Here is a 21,401-nt window from a genome sequence, read left to right as displayed (position 1 = left end):
ACCTTATCTGGAGGGGAGGTGATAGAGGAGGAGGAGGAGGAGGAGGAGAGACCACTAGGCACCACCACCACCACCACCTTCTCCTCCCAGGGCAGCAGCAACAACCGCCTGCACAGGCCTCTCGGGCCCCACCCAGGACCCCCAGGCGACGGTGGCGGTGCGTAAAGGGGACTTTGCGCTTTGGATCAAGTTTGCCACCAGGAAACCGCCCCCCCCTTCCCCTGCTCACCCGATCAGGCGCTCGGAGGGGTGGCGCGGGCAGGGCTTAAAATCTTCCTCCACCCCCGGGATCGATCCGAGCCGGAGAGCGTGTGGATGCGTGGGTGGGGAGAGCCGCAGTCTCCACTCGGGTCGGGCTCTCCGCCGCGCGCACACACAGACACACAGCCACACAGGAAGCGAGGCTCAAGGTCTCTCGCCAGCGCTCGACCACGTGGGGGCGGCGAGGGGAGGGCCGAGCCGGGGCGGGCATTGTCTGGGACGGGACGAGGCGCCGCCCCTTCCAGGCGGCCGAGGACGGAGCGGAGCTCAGAGAAGAGGGGTGGCGCCTTCGCCTTCCCCTCCGCCGCGTCCCGAGACGGCCTCCCCTAGTGGCTGCAGCGGGCGGGCGAGCGCAGGAGCCCAGGAAAGCCGCGGAAGGAGGGATCGCGGCTGCAGCTGGTGCTAGGACTGTTTTCTGGGTGGCGGCACCCATCGGGAAATGAGGCGGTTGCAAGGATGCGCGGATGGAACCGGCGTGGAAAAAACGCCCGGGAGCACCCGCTTTGCATGCAGAAATTCGAACCGGGCGCGGGGATGGCGAGGTCGTGTCCTGGAGTTCCGCTGTCACTCCGTGTGTTCTTCCTTGCGGAATAGGAATCTTTCCTGCGGGAGGAGTGAAACCGAGCTACTTTCGCTTTCCGCGCGTGCACCAGCTTCCAGCATGCACGTGAGAAGGGGCCAGAAGCCAACCTTGCTATCTCCAGCCTGGGTGTTGCTGCTGTTCTGGTTCCTCGCCTCGTCGCCCTGCACAGCCAGCCCAGGTATGTGAACTTCCTTTTTAAATGAAATTTGGGAGATAGTTGCCTGGAAAAAGGCGTGCCTGGCATATAGTACGCGAGCCTGTGGATTAAACCGAAACAAATGATTTTTTTTTAAAGCATTGCACTCGTTAATTGTATTTCCAAAATATAATATAAAAAACAAATGAAATAAAACCTACAGTGTTTTGTGTTGTGTAGGCTCCTAGGATGTAAGTAATCAGCCCCGCCAGCTAGCCTGCTCCCTAAAATATCACTGGTTTGCTCATTTCTATATATAGGGAGCCTACATTCTGCATGGACTGGTTGAATGACAAAGGACAGCTGGACATATAAAGGGCACCATTACCTTCAATGGTTTAGGGCCTCATCAAACCTAAATCTGCTCCTGCTTCTTTTATGTACTTTGTGATTTTATCTTGTGTTTTTATGTTGCGAACCACCCTGAAATCTACGGGTGAAGGGCTGTATAGAATAAATAATTGGCTTGCCAATGCCAGGATGCCAAGGTAAAATAAAATCCATTTTGTGAATTACGGTTGTTGAAGTGCTGAATTATCACTGTGTCTGTAAGTAAAGGTAAAGGGACCCCTGACCATTAAGTCCAGTCGCGGACGACTCTGGGGTTGCGGTGCTCATCTCGCTTTACTGGCGGAGGGAACCGGCATACAGCTTCCGGGTCATGTGGCCAGCATGACTAAGCCGCTTCTGGCGAACCAGAGCAGCGCACGGAAACGCCGTTTACCTTCCCGCCAGAGCGGTACCTATTTATCTACTTGCACTTTGACGTGCTTTTGAACTGCTAGGTGGGCAGGAGCAGGGACCGAGCAACGGGACCTCACCCTGTCATGGGGATTTGAACCTCCAACCTTCTGATCCGCAAGCCCTAGGCTCAGTGGTTTAGACCACAGCACCACCCACGTACTTGCCAGCATTTCATTCACCTCACTTTTTGAAACCCTGATTTGGGAGCATTGCTGGGGCTGTTTAGTTTGGAAGGAGAAGCACTGGAGGTTTAGGGGGTCCGGATGTTTGCCTTCTTGGAGATTCACAAGTGGACCCTAGTGAATGCAAAAAGAGACTCTGGATGCAGATTCTCAAAAATGTATTTCCAGTAGGGCCACCTCCTGTGGCAGATACTGGGGTGGCAGCAGTGGCAGACTCACAACTGGCCGAGACTGGTTCATTCAGGCAGTGGCGGAGCTTTGGGCACCGGGGTTGGAGAGCAGGCGGGGCTGGCACGCGTCCTGTGGGTGTGGCACGCCGCCTGCAGGGGTGTGGCGCCCAGCGCAGGTGGGAGTAACAGCTGCAATGGCACCCCTCCGGGATCGTGCTGGTGGGGGCTGGGGTGCTCCCCCCGCACCCCTTCCTCCACCGGTGCATTCGGGCAAATGGGGCAGTGCCCCTGCCAACCTTAGCCAGCCAATCATCCACTTCCTGCCTGCCTCAGGTTATTGGGGTCAGCAGGGCCGTCTTTAGCAGATGCGGCGACAGTGTGCAAATATCTCCCCAGCGCCCCCAAATTACCAAAGATAGTGTTGGGGTGGCCATAGCTGCGCACTGCCAGCCGTCCGGGGGGGGGAGCGCAACTCTCCCCCATGCTGCTGCGGGAGAGCAATCACCACAGAGGCTTGGGAAGGAAGCTCCATGCCTCTCAGCCATATAGAAGGTGAGGCGCAGCTGGCGGCCGTGCAGGGAAAGGGGAGGCCGCCGGCAGAGCCGCGCAGCTCCCACACTCGCTGGGGCGCCCCTGAGAGGCCGGCGCCCTGGCGCAACTCACCACTAAAGCCCTATGGGAAGGACGGCTCTGGGGGTCAGCTTCCTCCTCTGTGGCTGCAATGTTGCCTTCATGGAACTCAAAAGGAGGGTGTGGGCAAAATTGAACCTAGTTGGTTTTGCTTGTCATTGGATTTTCTCTAAACCAGAGGAACAGGAAATCCTTTCAGGGTCCTTGAACTTTTGACCTAATCTAAATGTTAGTTCATGAAATTTGGGGAAAATAAAAATATATATGAAGAAGCCCCCCCCCACAGTCCCAAAGAAGAGTTGGAAGGGACCCTAGGGGTCATCTAGTCCAACCCCCTGCAATGCAGGAATCTCAGCTAAAGCATCCACAACAGATGGCCACCCCACTTCTGCTTAAAAACCTTCAAGGAAAGGAGAGTCCACAACCTCCCGAGGGAGACCATTCCACTGTCAAACAAGTCTTACTGTCAGAAAGTTCTTTCTGATGTTTAGTCGGAATCTTCTTTGTTATAACTCGAAGCCATTGATTCGAGCCCTACCCTCTAGAGCACGGGTGCCTTTTCATGTGTGGTCTCTGGGTTTGAGAAAGCATCCTGCAAAGGAGACTTATCTAGAATGTGGAGCGTGATGTTGAGTAGAGATGTGAAAACCGGGGTGGAGGGGGGGGGAGAGAACCTGGGGAAATTGGGGTGACAGTGACACAATTTACCTACTGTGCAATTTTTCAAAAAATAAAATACAGTATGGGCCTTTGTCAGAACCTAAGAAGAGCCCTGCTGGATCAGACCAATGGCCCATCTTGTCCAGCATCCTGTTCTTGTCACAGTGGCCGGCAGGACACCTAGGGAAACCTGCAAGCAGGACCTGAGCACAGGTTCGAATCCCTGCGATGGGGTGAGCTCCCGTTGCTCTGTTGCAGCTCCTGTTTGAAAGCACGCCAGTGCAAGTAGATAAATGGGTACCACTCTGGTGGGAAGGTAAATGGCATTTCTGTGCGCTCTGGCTTCCATCATAGTGTCCCGATGCGCCAGGAATGGTTTAGTCATGCTGGCCACATGACCCGGAAAGCTGTGGACAAACGCCAGCTCCTTTGGCCTGAGAGCAAGATGAGCGCCGCACCCCATAGTCGCCTTTGACTGGACTGAACCGCCCAGGGGTCCTTTACCTTTACCTACCCTCCAAGAACTTGCCCAATCCCCTTTTAAAGCCATCTAAGTTGACAACCATCGCTGCTCCCTGTGGGAGCGAGTTCTGCATCTTCATTATGTGAAGTATTTTATTTTATCGGTGCTGAATCTTCCAGTATTCGGCTTTGCTGGGTGTCCACGAGCTGCAGTGTTATGAAAGAGGGAGAAAATGTTTTCTTTTCTCCCCCATCCCTGTTTCCCCAAGCTTTTCAACTTTTATCAGGTCACAACTTAGTCACCTTTTCTCTAAACATAAAAAAAGTTCCAAAGGCTGCAGCCGTTCCTCACAGGGGAATTGCTCCATCGCTTTGGTTCCCCTTTTCTGAACCTTTTCCCCTTTTACAGTACCCTTTTGGAGGTGAGATGACAGCAGAACTGTATGCTGTATTCCAAATGTGGCCGCAACATAAGATTTCTGTACTGTGGTACCTCGCGTTACAGGCGTTTCAGGTTACAGATGCTTCAGGTTACAGACTCCGCTAACCCGGAAGTAGTACCTCGGGTCAAGAATTTTACCTCAGGATGAGAACAGAAATCGTGTGGCGGCAGCGGGAGGCCCCATTAGCTAAAGTGGTACCTCAGGTTAAGAACTGTTTCAGTTTAGAACGGACCTCTGAAATGAATTAAGTACTTAACCCGAGGTACCACTGTAATGGCTTTTAAGATATTGGCAGTTTTCTTTTCACTTCCTTTCTTCATGATCCCTAGCATTTCCATTTTTCACAGGCACAACATCTCCATCAAGATGAACCCAAAGTCTTGTTCCTGTTCATTTCCTGGCTGTTCAGACCCCATGAGCATATATGTAAAGTTACGTTTCCCCCCCTCTGACATACCTCACTTTAACATTTGTTTACAATGAATGGCATTTGCTGTTTTCCCACCCATTCACTCAGGAGGAGAGAGCCTTTTGGAGTTCTTCAGAATTTCATAGAATCCTAGAGTTGGAAGAGACCACAAGGGCCATCCAGTCCAACCCCCTGCCAAGCAGGAAACACCATCAAAGCATTCCTGACAGATGGCTGTCAAGCCTCCGCTTAAAGACCTCCAAAGAAGGAGACTCCACCACACTCCTTGGCAGCAAATTCCACTGCCGAACAGCTCTCGCTGTCAGGAAGTTCTTCCTAATGTTTAGGTGGAATCTTCTTTCTTGTAGTTTGAATCCATTGCTCCGTGTCCGCTTCTCTGGAGCAGCAGAAAACAACCTTTCACCCTCCTCTATATGACATCATTTTATATATTTGAGCATGGCTATCACATAACCCCTTAACCTTCTCTTCTCCAGGCTAAACATACCCAGCTCCCTAAGCCGTTCTTCATAAGGCATCGTTTCCAGGCCTTTGACCATTTTGGTTGCCCTCTTCTGGACACGTTCCAGCTTGTCAGTATCCTTCTTGAACTGTGGTGCCCAGAACTGGACACAGTACTCCAGGTGAGGTCTGACCAGAGCAGAATATAGTGGTACTATTACCTCCCTTGATCTAGACGCTATACTCCTATTGATGCAGCCCAGAATTGCATTGGCTTTTTTAGCTGCTGCATCACACTGTTGACTCATGTCAAGTTTGTGGTCTACCAAGACTCCTTTTCACATGTACTGCTCTCAAGCCAGGTGTCACCCATCCTGTATTTGTGCCTTTCATTTTTTTTTGTTCTAACAACCCTGAACAAGTTAGTATTATAAACCCCAAACTTTGTGCCACAAGGAAATGATTATAGTCTTTTTGAGGTTCCACAATACTGTCGGTCTTTTGAAAAGCAGCATTCTCACTGCTGGGTCGAGTTGACAACTTTCAAAGCCTATTCTGCAGCTGCGTATCTCACAGCTGTTTCATGCGGTTAGCAGGTGCTAAACGTTTTGCTCCGTGCCAGGGAGATGTTTCACTTGGTGACATCTGTAGAGAACAGATATTTTGGCATCCCAGACCACTGTTCAATGGGAAGGAATGGGCTAGTCTCTCTGTCTCTGTCAACTCAGCAAAGGGAGACAGGATAAGCACCATTATTCCATCTACAGAGGGGTTATAAGTGGAGTTCCATCTCACCTCCTGCACTTCTGCAAGTTGCACTAAAACGAAACCGTTACTGTGGTGGCAGGTACCAAAAGCAGGTGTGGTAGTTCACACGGTTTGCAGATAAACAAGTTCTAAATAAACTTCATGCAGCACATTTCTTTAACGCATGGATGCAAGAATTCTCAACTCTATCAAAATACGGTCTCTAGCAGCTGATAGCCAATGTGCAATAATAGCCAGATGACCTTTCTTGCTTTTACCTATCACCTGTTTGCTAATAGACTGGAGTTTTTCCCTCCATACTCTTAGAAGCGTTGTTTAGAGTATAAATGTGGATCATTGTTTTGTTCATTTCTAGGGAGTCTAGTTCTCTCCTTTTTTTTTGTTCTATAAGTTTAAGGAGTTTTTCAGATCCTGTTTGTTTCTAGCGTGATGAGAGGGCCGTGGTGTCTTCTTCTATTTTACTAACTTTTGAGGAGGTTTGTTTTTTAAGGGATGGTTTCTCTTTTATGCAAGCTCCTCTAGTGCAGTGTTTTTCAACCACTGTTCCACGGCACACTAGTGTGCCGCGAGATGTTGCCTGGTGTGCCGTGGGAAAATTACTTTATGTATAGTCAATATAGGCACAGAGTTAAATTTTTTAACATTTTCTAATGGTGGTGTGCCTCGTGATTTTTTTCATGAAACAAGTGTGCCTTTGCCCAAAAAAGGTTGAAAAACACTGCTCTAGTGACCGCTTTCATTGCGTCCCATAGGGGGTTGTTATATTGTCTACATTGCTTTCCTTGAAGTAGTTTTGGAGAGTTTTTGTGAGACTCTCTCTAATTTGTTTATTTGTGGTTAGGATGGGACTGAAGGAGCTTGATGGGGTGGTTTGCATTCCCTCTCCTATTTTAAGGGTAACTTCTACTGGGGTGTGATCTGTGATTTTAATGTTACCTTTCTTGCTTTTAAAACATTTCCGTGCACACACGCAGTGCATTATCTCATAGGAGCAAATATATTCTTCTCCATAGCCTTGCAACAAACAAAAGCTGCAATTCTGCATTTACCTGGTGGAATGGAGAAAACCAGTGGGACGCAGTTGCCTCTGGAAATAGGAAGGGCAGGGGAGGACATACAGTGGTATTAAGAACTTAATTCGTTCTGGAGATCCGTTCTTAACCTGAAACTGTTCTTAACCTGAGGTACCACTTTAGCCAATGGGGCCTCCCGCTGCCGTTGTGCAATTTCTGTTCTCATCCTGAGGTAAAGTTCTTGACCCGAGGTACTACTTCTGGGTTAGCGGAGTCTGTAACCTGAAGCGTCTGTAACCTGAAGCATCTGCAACCCGAGGTACCACTGTATTGGGCTGTGTGTGTGTGTCACTCTATATGGCAAAGGGGGCATTGATTCCAGCAAGTTAGAAATCCTCAAAGTGGCAGATTTACCCACAGAATTGTTTTGGGTGGTGATACTGGGCCCCAAGAGTAATTTAATGCTAGGAGTGTCCTGCTGTGCTCCTGTTCAAAATGCTCAGTGAGATCTTGAGAAGAGAAATGAAATCAAGGAAGCTTCCAAAAGAGGAAATGTTCCAAGTCGTGGGTGACACAAACTGGTTGCCTATGCTTTCCAGTCAGGACAAAGAGGCAAAATTTCTAGATACACTCTAAATGACTGTGCCCTAGAATGGTTGGAAAGGGTAGCGACCTTGGAGTTATTCTTCAGTGGCACCCAGGAGCTGGTGTAAGATGTAAATGTTGTTGAGCCAGTTGGGAAAAGTTACTGTAGTTTTCTCAAATTAAATATACATGTCAATGGCCATTTGCCAAGAACATAGTCACATTTGATTTAAAAACAGGAAACGTCGCCAAAAATATGTGGTTGCATTTCAGCTTCCTTTTTTACCAGTCAGGAAGGTTAAATCACTCTGAAATACTTTTTGTTTTTAAACCCAATATTAGAAGCGGAGAAGCCACCAAATTCTAATTGTATTACAATAAAAAGAAGCAGTAAAATACAGTGGTTCCTCGGTTTACAAACTTAATCCGTTGCAGAAGACCGTTCTTAAACCAAAGCCGTTCTTAAACTGAGGCGCGCATTCCCTAGCAAGGCCTCCCACCGCCGGTGCCCTTCCACCGTTCGGCTTCCATTCATAGACCGCGTTAAAAGTTCACTAACTGGAACATCTACTTCTGGTTTTGCAGAGTTTGTATACCGAATAGTTCGTAAACTGGGCTGTTTGTAGACCGAGGTACCACAGTACCGTTAAAAAACGATATGAAGATTTTATGTGGGCATGCCTTGGACCACCTGAATGAAGCTCATGGACTACTGGTGGTCTGTGGACCACAGTATGGGAACCCCTGCTCTAGATGATAGGCAGTTTCCAACGTTAGTCATATTCAGAATACAGCCATTGCTTTAAGCCCGTTGGTTTCAGGGGGTCTTCTTGGAATAAGATTAAAATTGGTGTCACCCGAAGTTGTTGACAAATGGTTGCAGTCCAGTATTTGCTGTGTTGGGGCCTTTTTGTATCTGATATTTTCTGGGGATTTCAGTGAGAAAAAAACAGTTGTAGCATGGAACATAGGAACAGGGGCGTAGCAAGGTAAATTGGTACCCGGGGGCAAAAAAAAAATTGTCAACCCCCCCCCCCGGCATGGGAAGGTCAGGTGGTACCCGGTGCGGAAAATTTCTTGTCAACCCCCCCCCATTGATTCCCCCCCCCCGCACAAAAATGGTTTTACATTATTTCATATTTTCTTACAAAGGAATAACAAGTAATAATTTTTTTAAAAAACCCTTTTATTTATATGCCACCCTCCCCGGCCGAAGTCGAGCTCAGGGTGGCTAACATGAGATACATAACATTGGTATAAAATCAAACAATAATTAAATTACCTCCTAAAAAGATCTCAAAATCAAATTAAAGTCTAGTCCAACCCCCTGTAATGCAGGAATATGCAGCTGTCCCATACGGGGATCGAACCTGCGACCTTGGTGTCATCAGCACCATGCTCTGACCAACTGAGCCACCCAGGCTTTATTTATCTATCTACTCTTCCCCCACCAGCCTCCCTTCCTCTCCCGGAAACACTCCATGCCGTCCGCCTGCTTCAGACGGTGGTGTTCCACAATGCCAGTGACACGGACATCGAGTTCACTAGTTTTCTGGGGGACGTGGAGGTAGTTTTATTGGATACCCGCACCTGGAAGTTCAAGTTCCTCCAGCCTTGGAGCGTAAGTGGCCTCACGTCTCAAGAGTGGGACCTTCTGCTGAAGATTATCAAAGGCTACTTCCTAGGCTTCGTACAAACCATCAACAAAATCGTTACGTTTCTCAAAGGCAGCTGTAAGTATCGCGACTGGTTCTGTTCTTCTAGGAGTGCTGTGTCTCCTTGGTGAAGAGATCATCTAAATCAGGGGTAGGCAAACTAAGGCCCGGGGGCCGGATCTGGCCCAATCGCCATCTCAATCCGGGAATCAGCATGTTTTTACATGAGTAGAATGTGTGCTTTTATTTAAAATGCATCTCTGGGTTATTTGTGGGGCATAGGAATTCGTTCATGGTTTTTTTCCCCAAAATATAGTCCGGCCCACCACATGGTCTGAGGGACGGTGGACCAGCCCATGGCTGGAAAAGGTTGCTGAGTCCTGATCTAAATGGCTTGGTCCCCTCAACCTCAACTGGGCTGCATGTGACAGGAGATGCCTCTGTTATTTCCCACCAACCACATATTCTCAGGTCTGGTCCTGCTCTCTCCATGTATAGAGTTGCATTGTTGGTATGTCTAGGCAGAGGAGGAATGGTGGAGAATGCCTCCCCAGCCTGACCCTTCCAGAGAAGAAGAAGAAGAAGACAGTTCAGAATTACAACAGGGGTTTGAGGGAGATCACAGCTCAGTGGCAGATGAGGAGGAAAGCTGGGAGATAATGGGAGGAGGAGGAAAAAGGAGAAGCACCGGGGGGGGGGGACAGTTGACGGACACAGTGTCTTTGGAAAGCATTCCAGACCCTCCCTCTCCCAGAACCCGGCGAACCTTGAAAGTAGGAGAGCAAAGAGCTCAAAGGCAGAGGGCACTTCTCAGCACCTGTAGCGGTGACTCACTTGAGACAACGCCATTACCTCAAGAGGCTGCATTCCCAAGCCTCTCTCTGTGGATATTGAATAAAAAGCAGTTGGTAAGGACTTTCCCTTGTGTCAGGAAACCCCCCTCCCTACGGCCGGTAGCATCCCAGGATCGTCTGCAGTACAGGGAACCACCCCCGTTGTTCAGCAGTCCGTCATCCCCCTCCTCAGGAGGAAGCGACCACTCCTCCAGTGGGGAGGGGGAGTTGGAGGCAGGAAGTCGGCGCAGGGGCTGTGAAGGGATCACAGAGCCTGAGCACCAAGGGGGAAGCGGGGAACAGGGACAGTTTCCCGTGCCCCGAATTCGCAGACAGGAAAGACGTGGAAGGGGGAGACGGGGGTTTAGAATCCCGCACCTCTTTTGCTTGACCAAGAACCAGAAGGGTTCATTCCCGGACTCTGCAGAGGGATGAGATGGACGTTTGAACTTTTGCTCCACTGTAAATATCTGCACAATAAAGAACTTAGTTTTTAGAAGTTTCTCATGAGCAACCACTGAACGTCCTGACACCTTGTCTCATCCGTTCCTGGCAACCTGCTGTGGGGGGGTTGGTTCCTCTGCTGCCTATCATGGGTTCATGGTCTATTGCAGGCTTTGCAACCCAGTGCCCTCAAGGCGCTTTGGACTACAACTTCCCATCAGCCTCAGGGAACAAAGATCTGTTTAATCTTTTTTTTAAAAAACCCATCCAAGTTGGTGGTCATCACTCCCATTTTATGGGAGCAAACTCCATAATTTAATAACGCACTGTGTGGAATTCATGAGAATTGAGGGGGCAGAGAGGGCAAGGGGCTTGCAGGGTGACCCTAACCCCTGCAGATGTGGGGGTTAAATCCATGGGAATTGGGAGTGCAATAACATTGGGAGAGCGGAGACTTCCCACCCACCCCCCTGCCTTAGAGGCTCAACCATTTCTGTACATCTTTAGCAAAAGCTACCACCCGACCTAGTATAGCCGTCTTTTGGGAGCAGGAAATAATTTGCGGTGGGAAGCCCCCAGATCCTAAGCCGGAAGATCTTTCTGCTGAACATAACATATCAGAATAATGCGCTGCAAGGTTTTGTTCATTTTACTTCATAATATTTATATACCACTTGATTGGGTGGGGGTGGGGGTGGGGAGGAACCCTCAAATAATAAAACGACATAAAAAATAAAAGCTGCAGAGAAAGGTCCTGCCTCTTTACCTTCTAAGGACTCCCCTTCCATCTCTTTTATAACTCATTTCAACACCCAGATCCTTTCGTTGTGCAGTCCTTGATCTTTTGTGAGTCCACGTCCAACGGGACGACGAGGGGCTTTTACGACGCTGCCGTAGATGGGGAATCCGTGGTCACCTTCAGTGCAGATAACGGCAGCTGGGTTGCCCTGAAGGATGATGTGGTGGCTACCTCTGCTGAACAGATCCTGAACAATGACAAGGGCACGGTTGCAACTCTACAGATCCTTCTGTTGGGCCAGTGCATCAGAGCTCACAACACATTCCTTGAGACCGGAAAGGAGGCTGTGCAGAGACAGGGTGAGACTGGAAACTAGCAATTTATTTACTTCCTTTTTTTTTTTTTTTTACTCCAAGGAACAAAGGGCAGCACACATTCTTCCCCCAGAGATAAATAAGAATGAATGAGCGAATAGTCTTTATTACGGTCGGAAACCAGAAAATCAATAAAACAATTCGTTTCATAAATAGCATCTATATACTAAAATCACATTTAAATTTTATAATCAGCATATTTAGACTTTAAAAATTGGTGAGATATCTCAACAATCTGTCACTTTAAAATCGTTCCTAAGGGGATTAAGTGGACTCTTTATCTCTAATATTTGCTGATGTCACGGCATGTCTTAATCTTGACGCGATGTAACAGAATTTAGCTGCACTCCTAGTGATCTCTGGATTAGAGTCCGCTGGTAAGTATCTGATGTATGTTTCAGTTGAACGACCTGGTAAATTCTTTAGAAGGGGTTCAATTAACTCCTTCCTCGTGTCTTGTGCAGTACAGGAGGACATGCCCAATTGATTCAATTTCGTTATTAGCACAAGGGCATAGTCTCTGTTCTAACGGGATCTGGTAATATCTGCCAGTTAATAGCGCCGAGGGAAGAGCATTAAATCAGGCCCTAGTGAATGCCCAGCGGTGTCTGGGGTTGTCTAGCAATTTTAAATATTTTGCTGGGTGTATCTTTCGGTGCTCATATAGCTGCCCGTAGAGATAAATAAGGAAAAAACTCACAGGCGCTACTCTTCCAAGCTGCACAGACTGGAAGCTTCCCACTCTTGGGCTAATAATCCACTTTCAAGGGGTGGTGGTGGTTTTGAGCAAGAACTCCTGCAATCTGCTCCTGCTGCTCACACATATTTGATCTGAATTACACTTTGGCCCTTAGAACATGTCACAGCAGAAGGGTGTGTCAGAAGGATCCCACGCCTCCATTCATTCAGAGACCAGAACACCCAAGAGGTGGAAAGGAATCAACCTTGAGTCTGGTGCCTTAGACCACTCAGCCATCCTGACGGGCATTGATGCGGGTGGCGCTGTGGTCTAAACCACTGAGCCTCTTGGGTTTGCCGATCAGGTCAGCGTTTCGAATCCCTGCAACGGGGTGAGTTCCCGTTGCTCTGTCCCAGCTCCTGCCAACCTAGCAGTTTGAAAGCACGTCAGTGCAAGTAGATTATTATTCCATCCAGTAGCACCTTTATTTTATTTTGTTTTGACTATGGCAGACCAACATGGCTACCTACCTGTAACTTGATGATGATGATGATGATGATGATTGTTATTATTTTATTTGTACCCCGCCCATCTGGCTAGTTCCCCCAAGCCACTCTGGGCGGCTTCCAACAAATATTAAAATACATTAAAATGTCACAGATTAAAAACTTCCCTAAACAGGTAGATAAATAGGTACTGTTGTGGTGGGAGATAAGCAGGTAGATAAATAGGTACTGTTGTGGTGGGAGATAAGCAGGTGGATAAATAGGTACTGTTGTGGTGGGAATGTAAACGGCATTTCCATGCACTCTGGTTTCCGTCACGTGGTTTAGTCATACTGGCCACATGACCCGGAAAGCTGTCTGCAGACAAATGCCAGCTCCCTCGGCCTGCAAGCGAGATGAGCGCCGCAACCCCATAGTCACCTTTGACTAGCCTTAACCGTCCAGGGTTCCTTTACCTTACCTTTTACCTTTACAGCTGAATCCAGAGCAGGGTTACTTCAGTTACCTTGATGAGGTCCTAAAACAAGTGTGGGGAAACCTGTGGCGCTCCAGATGTTCCTGAACCACATCTCCCACCGCCACTTGCCATTGTTATGCTAGCTGGGGCTGATGGGAATTGTAGTCCAGCAAAACAGGCCCCAAGGTTCCCCACTCCTCTTCTGAAGCCTCTAAGCTCATAGTCGGAACTAGTTCTGTGAAAGAACGATCCCTAAACTATTTGCTATGCTCTGCCTCTATAGTCTGAGGCAGTAATGCTCTGACTTTGAATCCCAGTTGCTGGAAGTCACGGGCCAGGCACTCTTGTGCTCAAATCTTGTGCTTGCCGGTTGCCTCACAGGCATCTGGTTGGCCGCTGTGAGAACAGGATACAGGGCTAACCCAGCAGGCTGTTCTTGTTTGGAGAAACAGGAAGAGAGACTGCCACCTTACCTGTTGTTGACCACACACACACACACACACCAGTTTGGCTTAATAGATATTAAATGTGTTGCACCTTCCACCTCCAATGAGCCCAAATGTAACGACACATGAAAAGCATAACCTCCTAGACAGCTAAGTCTACTTGCGACTCTTCTGTACACAAGAAGACAGGGAGCTGACTGCATGCAGCAATCTCAAACGGGTTGCTTGTGCAAATCATCTCAGATTCTGGGAGGCACGGGCCAGAGCACAGCGTGGCATGGCTTTCAAAGCATATGTAACTTGCGTTCTGAACTCTTCTGCCCTCTCAGTGTCGCCGGTCATTGGGGTCTTCACCCACAAGACCCCGCCAGCCCCCGACTCTTTGCTGCTGGTTTGCCGAGTCACCGGTTTCTACCCACGACCCATCAACGTCTCCTGGTTGCAGGATGAGAAGGAGCTGCCCAGCCAGGGCTTCAACTCCACTGAGATACTGCCTAACCACGACCTGACTTACCAGATCAGGAGTACTCTGGTTATAAAGTCAGCGGATCAGCGCAGTTACGCTTGCAGGGTTCAGCACAGCAGCCTGGGGGTGAAAATCATCCCTTGGGGTAAGTACTTTGTGTAATAGTACCACTGTATTCCGCTCTAGTCAGACCTCACCTGGAATACTGTGTCCAGTTCTGGGCACCACAGTTCAAGAAGGATACTGACAAGCTGGAACGTGTCCAGAGGAGGGCAACCAAAATGGTCAAAGGCCTGGAAACGATGCCTTATGAGGAACGGCTTAGGGAGCTGGGTATGTTTAGCCTGGAGAAGAGAAGGTTAAGGGGGGATATGATAGCCATGTTCAAATATATAAAAGGATGTCATATAGAGGAGGGAGAAAGGTTGTTTTCTGCTGCTCCAGAGAAGCGGACACAGGGCAATGGATTCAAACTACAAGAAAGAAGATTCCGCCTAAACATTAGGAAGAACTTCCTGACAGTGAGAGCTGTTCGGCAGTGGAATTTGCTGCCAAGGAGTGTGGTGGAGTCTCCTTCTTTGGAGGTCTTTAAGCGGAGGCTTGATAGCCATCTGTCAGGAATGCTTTGATGGTGTTTCCTGCTTGGCAGGGGGTTGGACTGGATGGCCCTCGTGGTCTCTTCCAACTCTATGATTCTGTTAGGAAGAGGGTGGTATGCATTAGCTACTGCTTTATTTTTGAATGCCAAGGGATGACAGCGATAACACACACACACCCCATCCCCACCGGCTGGCCTTCATTCTGCTAAAATTGTTTCTGGGGTTAGCTGGGACTTCACCACAAACGAGAAGTTATTTTGAAAGAAAAAGAAAAGTTTGTCCTATCTTGCTTACCGAGCCAACTCGTTTACTGAGCCAGTCTGCAAAGTATCTAGTTACATCCACTCGAGCCTTTCAGTGGGAAGACAATTGCAGAAACCTCTCTGGTGGCTTTTCGTTGACTCTTGAACCTCGCCGGGACGATTATGAAATACCAAGCGCTATTTCTGCTGTTTGGTTACATAACATGATTGGTTACTGCATGCACTTCATAGATATACTCCAGCTCTCCCCAGCAACAACTTTAACCAAACAAAGTGAAGGTTTCACCACAATCTTGGGATTTGTGGTTGGGGACAGGATTAGTACATACATATCATTTATTTACATATTTTAGTTCACGCAGTGCATGTAACGCTTGATTGTAAAAAAAAAACCAAACAAACCCCACCTCTCAAAGTGGTTTGCAAAAAAACGAAAACAATTATTACTGTTCTTACTATTATATTTACTTACACCTCACTGCCACAGAGTAGGTATTCAAGTAGAGTCTAGACTGTGTTCAGTTGGACTCGGCCTGGTTGTAGGGTGGAGGCATTGGAGTGACTTGTTGTGGCTCTGCTCTCTCTCTCTCTAATCCTGTCGCCTTTCCTTTTCTTGTCTACCGTGTTCTCCAGAAGGCAGAGGAAACAAGGCTGCACTAATAATAGGGATTTCCGTTGTTGCTTTGTTCATAGCTGGAGCCGTAGTTGTACTAATTTGCCGGCAGAGGAGACGTAGGTAAGTTCTCCTCTATTCCCTTTTCAAATGTTTGCAATTTACAAAGAGCTGGGCGCAAGTGGGGGCCATCGCTAGCTCTGTGGCTTTCGGGGGAGATTCCCAGAGTTTCCTTTGCTCTTTGCCTATTGCAATTATTTATTTATTTCATTTATACCCGCACCTTTTCCTCCAAGGAGCCGAAGGTGGCATACATGGTTCTTCCCCCTCCTCATTTAATTCCCCACAACAACCCTGTGAGGTACGTTAGGCTGAGAGGCAGCGACTGTGGCCAAGAGTCACCCAGCAGAGAGCCAGTGTGGTGTAGTGGTTAAGAGCGGTAGACTCGTAATCTGGTGAACCAGGTTCGCGTCTCCGCTCCTCCACATGCAGCTGCTGGGTGACCTTGGGCTAGTCACACTTCCCTGAAGTCTCTCAGCCCCACTCACCTCACAGAGTGTTTGTTGTGGGGGAGGAAGGGAAAGGCGAATGTTAGCCCCTTGGACTCCTTCGGGTAGTGAAAAACGGGATATCAAATCCAAACTCTTCTTCTTCTTCTTCTTCTTCTTCTTGATGGCTGAGTGGGGATTTGAACCCGCTTCTCCGAAGTCCCTAGTCACACTCTTAACCGCTGTAACATGCAGATAGCGGGGCAGAGAAAGAATGAACCCCCCCCCCCAAGATGTAGCTCAGCCAGCTGCACCGGTGAAAGAGCAGCCAAACTCAGAGAGCGATCTGAAAGTTATACTGTTATTTGTTTGTTTGTTTGTTTGAATTTATATACCGCCCTAGACCCAGAGGTCTCAGGGCAGTTCACAGAAAAGATCACAATATATTATTTTTATTATTATTTTATTATTTGTACCCCGCCAGCCACTCTGGGCGGCTTCCAACAAATATTAAAATACATTAAAATGTCACAGATTAAAAACTTCCCTAAACAGGGCTGCCTTCAGGTATTTTCTGAATGTCAAGTAGTGGCTTATCTCTTTGACCTCTGATGGGGCGGGCGCCACTACCGAGAAGGCCCTCTGCCTGGTTCCCTGTAGCTTTGCTTCTCACAGTGAGGGAACCGCCAGAAGGCCCTCAGTGTTGGATCTCAGTGTCTGGGCTGAATGATGGGGGTGGAGACGCTCCTTCAGGTATACAGGACCGAGGCCGTTTAGGGCTTTAAAGTCCAGCACCAACACTTTGAATTGTGCTCGGAAACGTACTGGGAGCCAATGTAGATGTTTGCCCTCATAAAATCAAAATAAGAACAATAACCCAATAACACTCCCCATGAACAGACTGTATGCTGCAGAACACTTCCCAGAATCCTCAGCAACATGCAGTGGTTCTTTGACAGAGCAGTTAATGTGGAAAGTTACTGAGCCTAGGGCTTGCTGATCAGAAGGTCGGTGGTTCGAATCCCTGCGACGGGGTGAGCTCCTGTTGCTCGGTCCCAGCTCCTGCCCACCTAGAAGTTCGAAAGCACGTCAAGTGCAAGTAGATAAATAGGAACCGCTCCGGCGGGAAGGTAAACGGCGTTTCCGTGCGCTGCTCTGGTTCGCCAGAAGCGGCTTGTCATGCTGGCCACATGACCCGGAAGCTGTATGCCGGCTCCCTCGGCCAGTAACGCGAGATGAGCGCCGCAACCCCAGAGTCGGACATGACTGGACCTAATGGTCAGGGGTCCCTTTACCTTTTACCTTACGGCAGAAAAGACTTAACAGCAACAACAGCAGCACTGTCATCATTGGCATACAGAGGCCAGCGGAGTGCAAAAGTCCCTGGGCAGACAGAGAGCGTTTTATCAGATACACGTGGCCAAAATCCTACCCATATGGATAGGGCTTGCCATGATGTCAGGATAACAGCCTAGTGCTTATTTTCAGGAACAAGCCACTTAATTTTCCGTTCTCATTCCAGGAGCTATGAAGACATCCACTCAAGCGGAAGGAACCCCACCAGTTAGCTGAGCAAAAAAAGAAAACCTCGCAGAACAGCAGAGATGCTGTCACTATCTCCTGCAGCATACAAATGCTTCAGCTATAGAGGTGGCAAACTCTGGAGAAAGGCTGCTTGGGGCCTTGGAGGGATGTTGGCAGTGATTGGACTCGAACTCCCAGCAACTCCCAACCAGTACAGAGGGCACCAGGTTGGCGAAGCCTGGCATAAGGCAGGATCGTGTTTCCAGCACCATTAGTCTTGCTGTAACGGCGAAATTATAACTTAAGGTTATGTGATCTTAAGTTGATTGCATCAAAGCAGTATATAAATGCTTTAAAATAAGTTTATGAATTTGTGCTCAATGTGAGGTGCCAGCTTTTTTATTACAGGGTTGCTTTAAGACGTTTTTCTTCACCAAGGAATTGGATGGATTTTTATTCAACCGAGCAGAGGTGTCATGTTAGTATTTCTCTGGGTTGCAGAGTCCTGCCTCTCGCCCCATGGTGGAATATGTTTTAACTGTAAGTTTTTAAAACCTGATTTTGAACCACTTAGACTGCCTTATGTCAAGCAGCTAACGAATTAATTAGTAGTAATACTAATACAGTATGTATTTTCTATGAACTAATCAGTCCATGAGAGCTTATGCTATCATAGATTTTACAGGTAAGAATTTATCTTATGGCATTTTGTTGTTTTCTTGTGGCAGATGCAGTTTCCAGAGGGTCGTTTTGCAATTTTTGCAGAAGCTTGTACGCTTACAACAAATTTACAGTATATTCTGGCGTATAAGACTAGTTTTTAATGCAGGGAAATCTTCTCAAAAGTCGGGGGTTGTCTTATACGCCGGGAGGAAAATCTGTGGTCGAGTATATCTCAAACTCTATATTTTAACTGGAAAAGTCGGTGGTCGTCTTATACGCCCAGTCGTCTTATATGCCGGAATATACGGTACAAACTGTAGAAAGGGCTCCTTAAGAATCTGCAGAAATGTGAGTTGAACCCCATAAAAATGGGGCTTTTCCTCTTGCTTTTCCCCCTTTGCAAAAGCTTTGCTTTCCCCCCTTTGCAAAAAAAGCTGCACAAATTTGAGCTGATCCTCAAAAAACCAGGGCTTTCCCCCTTTCCTCCTCTAAAAACTAGGTGCGTCTTACGTTCAGGAGCGTCTTATGGAGCGAAAAATACGGTAAATAAAATATTTTAAAGACTTGTATTTTCATCTTTTAAAAAAATCTGTTTGAAGTACTATGGTGTTGGATGCCCTAAATGTTTCTAGGCAGTTTTAAAAACGTTTTTATTTTAAATTGTACTTTTTAAACATTTGATGGGATGAACCAGACTGACTGCCATGCTGGGATCCTTAAGGAGGAAGGGCAGGACACAAAATTTAATAAATAAATAAATAAAGCTCATTTTTTAAAAAGGAGTTGGCATTCTATTCACACCATGCATTTTAAGTACTGTACTATGATACCATTTTACTCTGTCATGGCTTCCCCCCAAAGAATTCTGGGAGCTGTAGTCTGTTGACGGTTTGCTAACAACAATGAGCACCCTGATTTCCCTCACAGTGGTTTAATAATCAATTCCTCAATCGGGAGGAAACGGAAGGTTGTATTTTTTAAAAAAAAGTTAAAGTGGAAGGATATTTAAGAAGGAAAGAAAGAAAGAGAAAACCTATTCAGGAGTGAAAGTTACCAGCTATCACTGCACATTTTCTTATGCCAAGCTATGATAATTATGACTCAATGATTTGCCAGTCACACTAATGTGGTCCCATCTTCTACAATTCTCAGAAGGGTTTAACAGTCAATCCCTCTTCCTAGGGAATTATGGGAATTGTAGGTTTATGAGGGGGATGGGCACCCCTTAGCAACTCTCAGCACCCTTAACAAACAATAGTTTCAAAAGATTCTTTGCGGGAAGCCATGGCTGTTTTTAAAGTGGTATGATACTGCTTTAAATGTACAGTGCAGACGGCACCTTTTGTCGCAGAACAGTCGCCTACGGCGTTTTCTTACGAGCGTGAAGTTTCTGATGAGCGATGAGGGGCGATTTTTGGCTGAAGCTTCTGCCGCAGTCGGGACAAATGTACGGTTTCTCTCCTGTGTGGGTTCTAATATGCTGCGTAAGAATTGAGCTCACCCTAAAGCTCCGTTCACAGTTGGGACATTTATAAGGTTTTTCTCCTGTGTGTATTCTCTGATGTTTACTAAGGGTGGAAAGGATAGTAAAGCCTTTTCCACAATCGGGGCACTGGAAGGGCCTCTCTCCTGTGTGAATTCTCTGGTGAACATTGAGATGGGAGCTCCGGTTGAAGCTTTTCCCGCATTCCGCGCACAAAAAGGGCTTCTCAGACGTGTGGACTCGCTGATGTTCGATAAGGCTCGAACTCACAGTAAAACTTTTCCCACAGTCAGGGCATTCGTAAGGTTTCTCTCCCGTGTGGCTTCTCTGATGCGTCACAAAGTTCGAGCTCTGGCTGAAGCTTTTCCCGCACTCGCCACAGACGTAAGGTTTCTCCCCGGTGTGAACCCGGTGGTGTTTGATGAGGTCTGCTTTGTAACTGAAACTCTTCTCGCACTCGGGGCATTTGTAGGGCTTTTCTTCCATGTGGATTTTTCTGTGCCTGCTCAGAGTTGAGCTGGCCCCGTACCTTTTCCCACATTCGGGGCACTTGTAAGGCTTTTCCCCAGTGTGGATTCTCTGATGAGTGCTGAAGTTCTTGCTGTGAGTAAAACATTTCCCACACTCGAGGCATTTGTACAGTTCGCCTGTTGCTTGGGCTTGATGTTCGAAAGGATCAGAGCGGCCCAGGAAGCTTTCCCCAAAATTGGGGCATTTAAATAATTTCTCTCCCATGTGATGCCGCAGGTGAGTTTATTCTCCAAAACTGGTAAGAGTCGCTGCTTTGCAGTTTTCTTGATAAGGGATAAAATTGAAGCTTCAGACTGAACGATTTACCCAAAGTCAAAATATTTAGAAGCTGATTTTGCTGTATGACAGATAATTTAATTGTGTTCTGACCAACAATATTCCCTAGTCAGATCTGTCTGTTTACTTAGCTGGAGTTGGCCTCATTCAAACCTTTTACTTTTATTCTTCCGCACTGGATATCGATAACGTACCAAATGCCAAAAGGTCCATCACTTTCTCCTCTTCATTCTGCCAAGACACAGAGAGTTCAGTAAACCAGGCTTCCTCAACCTCGGCCCTCCAGATGTTTTGAGACTACAATTCCCATCATCCCTGACCACTGGTCCTGCTAGCTAGGGATCATGGGAGTTGTAGGCCAAAAACATCTGGAGGGCTGAGGTTGAGGAAGCCTGCAATAAACAAACCATTCCCTGCAAAGATACTGGAGGAAACCCAATTCTCAGTCATTTAGATGGGAGAGAAAATCCCTCTTGTGCATTACCTCCATTAAGGGAGCACATGTGGTGAAGAGGACGGTGGGCATTGTGCATTTAGCTCCACCACCCCCCAAAGTCCTGTAGCCCCTCCCACCCACAGGTATCAGGGCATAACTTATGATGCAGACGCCTTCTCTGTGACTGGAAGCTCCCTGCACGATTTAGAACCTCAACCACCCAGATTTCTAAATTACACCAGGAATTTCCATACATAGCCTGCTGCAGAGGTTATGCCCCAACATGGCAAAGGTTGGGAAATCCTCACAAGCTCGGAGACAGGATGCTAATGCATAGGCCTGCATGACCTTCTTTTCA

At 47.6% G+C, this 21,401-nt stretch overlaps 2 protein-coding genes and 1 non-coding gene across 4 annotated transcripts; 1 reads left to right on the top strand and 2 right to left on the bottom strand.

Annotated features, from left to right (window-relative positions):
- The first annotated feature begins 615 nt into the window (after positions 1-615).
- On the top strand, positions 616-17,711 carry LOC117042019 (antigen-presenting glycoprotein CD1d-like). Of its 2 annotated transcripts, none has more exons than XM_033141459.1 (6): positions 616-1,022; positions 9,023-9,301; positions 11,317-11,598; positions 14,031-14,312; positions 15,666-15,765; positions 17,653-17,711. In XM_033141459.1, the coding sequence occupies exons 1-6, from the start codon at positions 701-703 to the stop codon at positions 17,696-17,698; spliced, it is 1,311 nt and encodes a 436-aa protein (XP_032997350.1). In that variant the 5' UTR covers positions 616-700; the 3' UTR covers positions 17,699-17,711. The 2 variants fall into 2 exon arrangements, with proteins under 2 accessions (XP_032997350.1, XP_032997349.1); XM_033141458.1 differs by having other exon boundaries at positions 15,663-15,765.
- Positions 8,918-8,991, bottom strand: TRNAI-GAU. The gene has a single exon. It is a non-coding gene; the product is annotated as a tRNA-Ile (tRNA).
- Positions 17,712-19,597: 1,886 nt separating the features above from the next.
- On the bottom strand, positions 19,598-20,730 carry LOC117042030 (zinc finger protein 572-like). Its single transcript, XM_033141474.1, has one exon. The coding sequence runs from the start codon at positions 20,533-20,535 to the stop codon at positions 19,678-19,680; it is 858 nt and encodes a 285-aa protein (XP_032997365.1). The 5' UTR covers positions 20,536-20,730; the 3' UTR covers positions 19,598-19,677.
- Between the last annotated feature and the right edge of the window lie 671 nt (positions 20,731-21,401).

Source organism: Lacerta agilis, chromosome 2, assembly GCF_009819535.1.
Source record: "Lacerta agilis isolate rLacAgi1 chromosome 2, rLacAgi1.pri, whole genome shotgun sequence".
NCBI classification, from domain to species: Eukaryota; Metazoa; Chordata; class Lepidosauria; order Squamata; family Lacertidae; genus Lacerta; species Lacerta agilis.
Note: the sequence above shows the minus strand (reverse complement) of the source record. Positions and strands in the feature narration are given on the sequence as shown.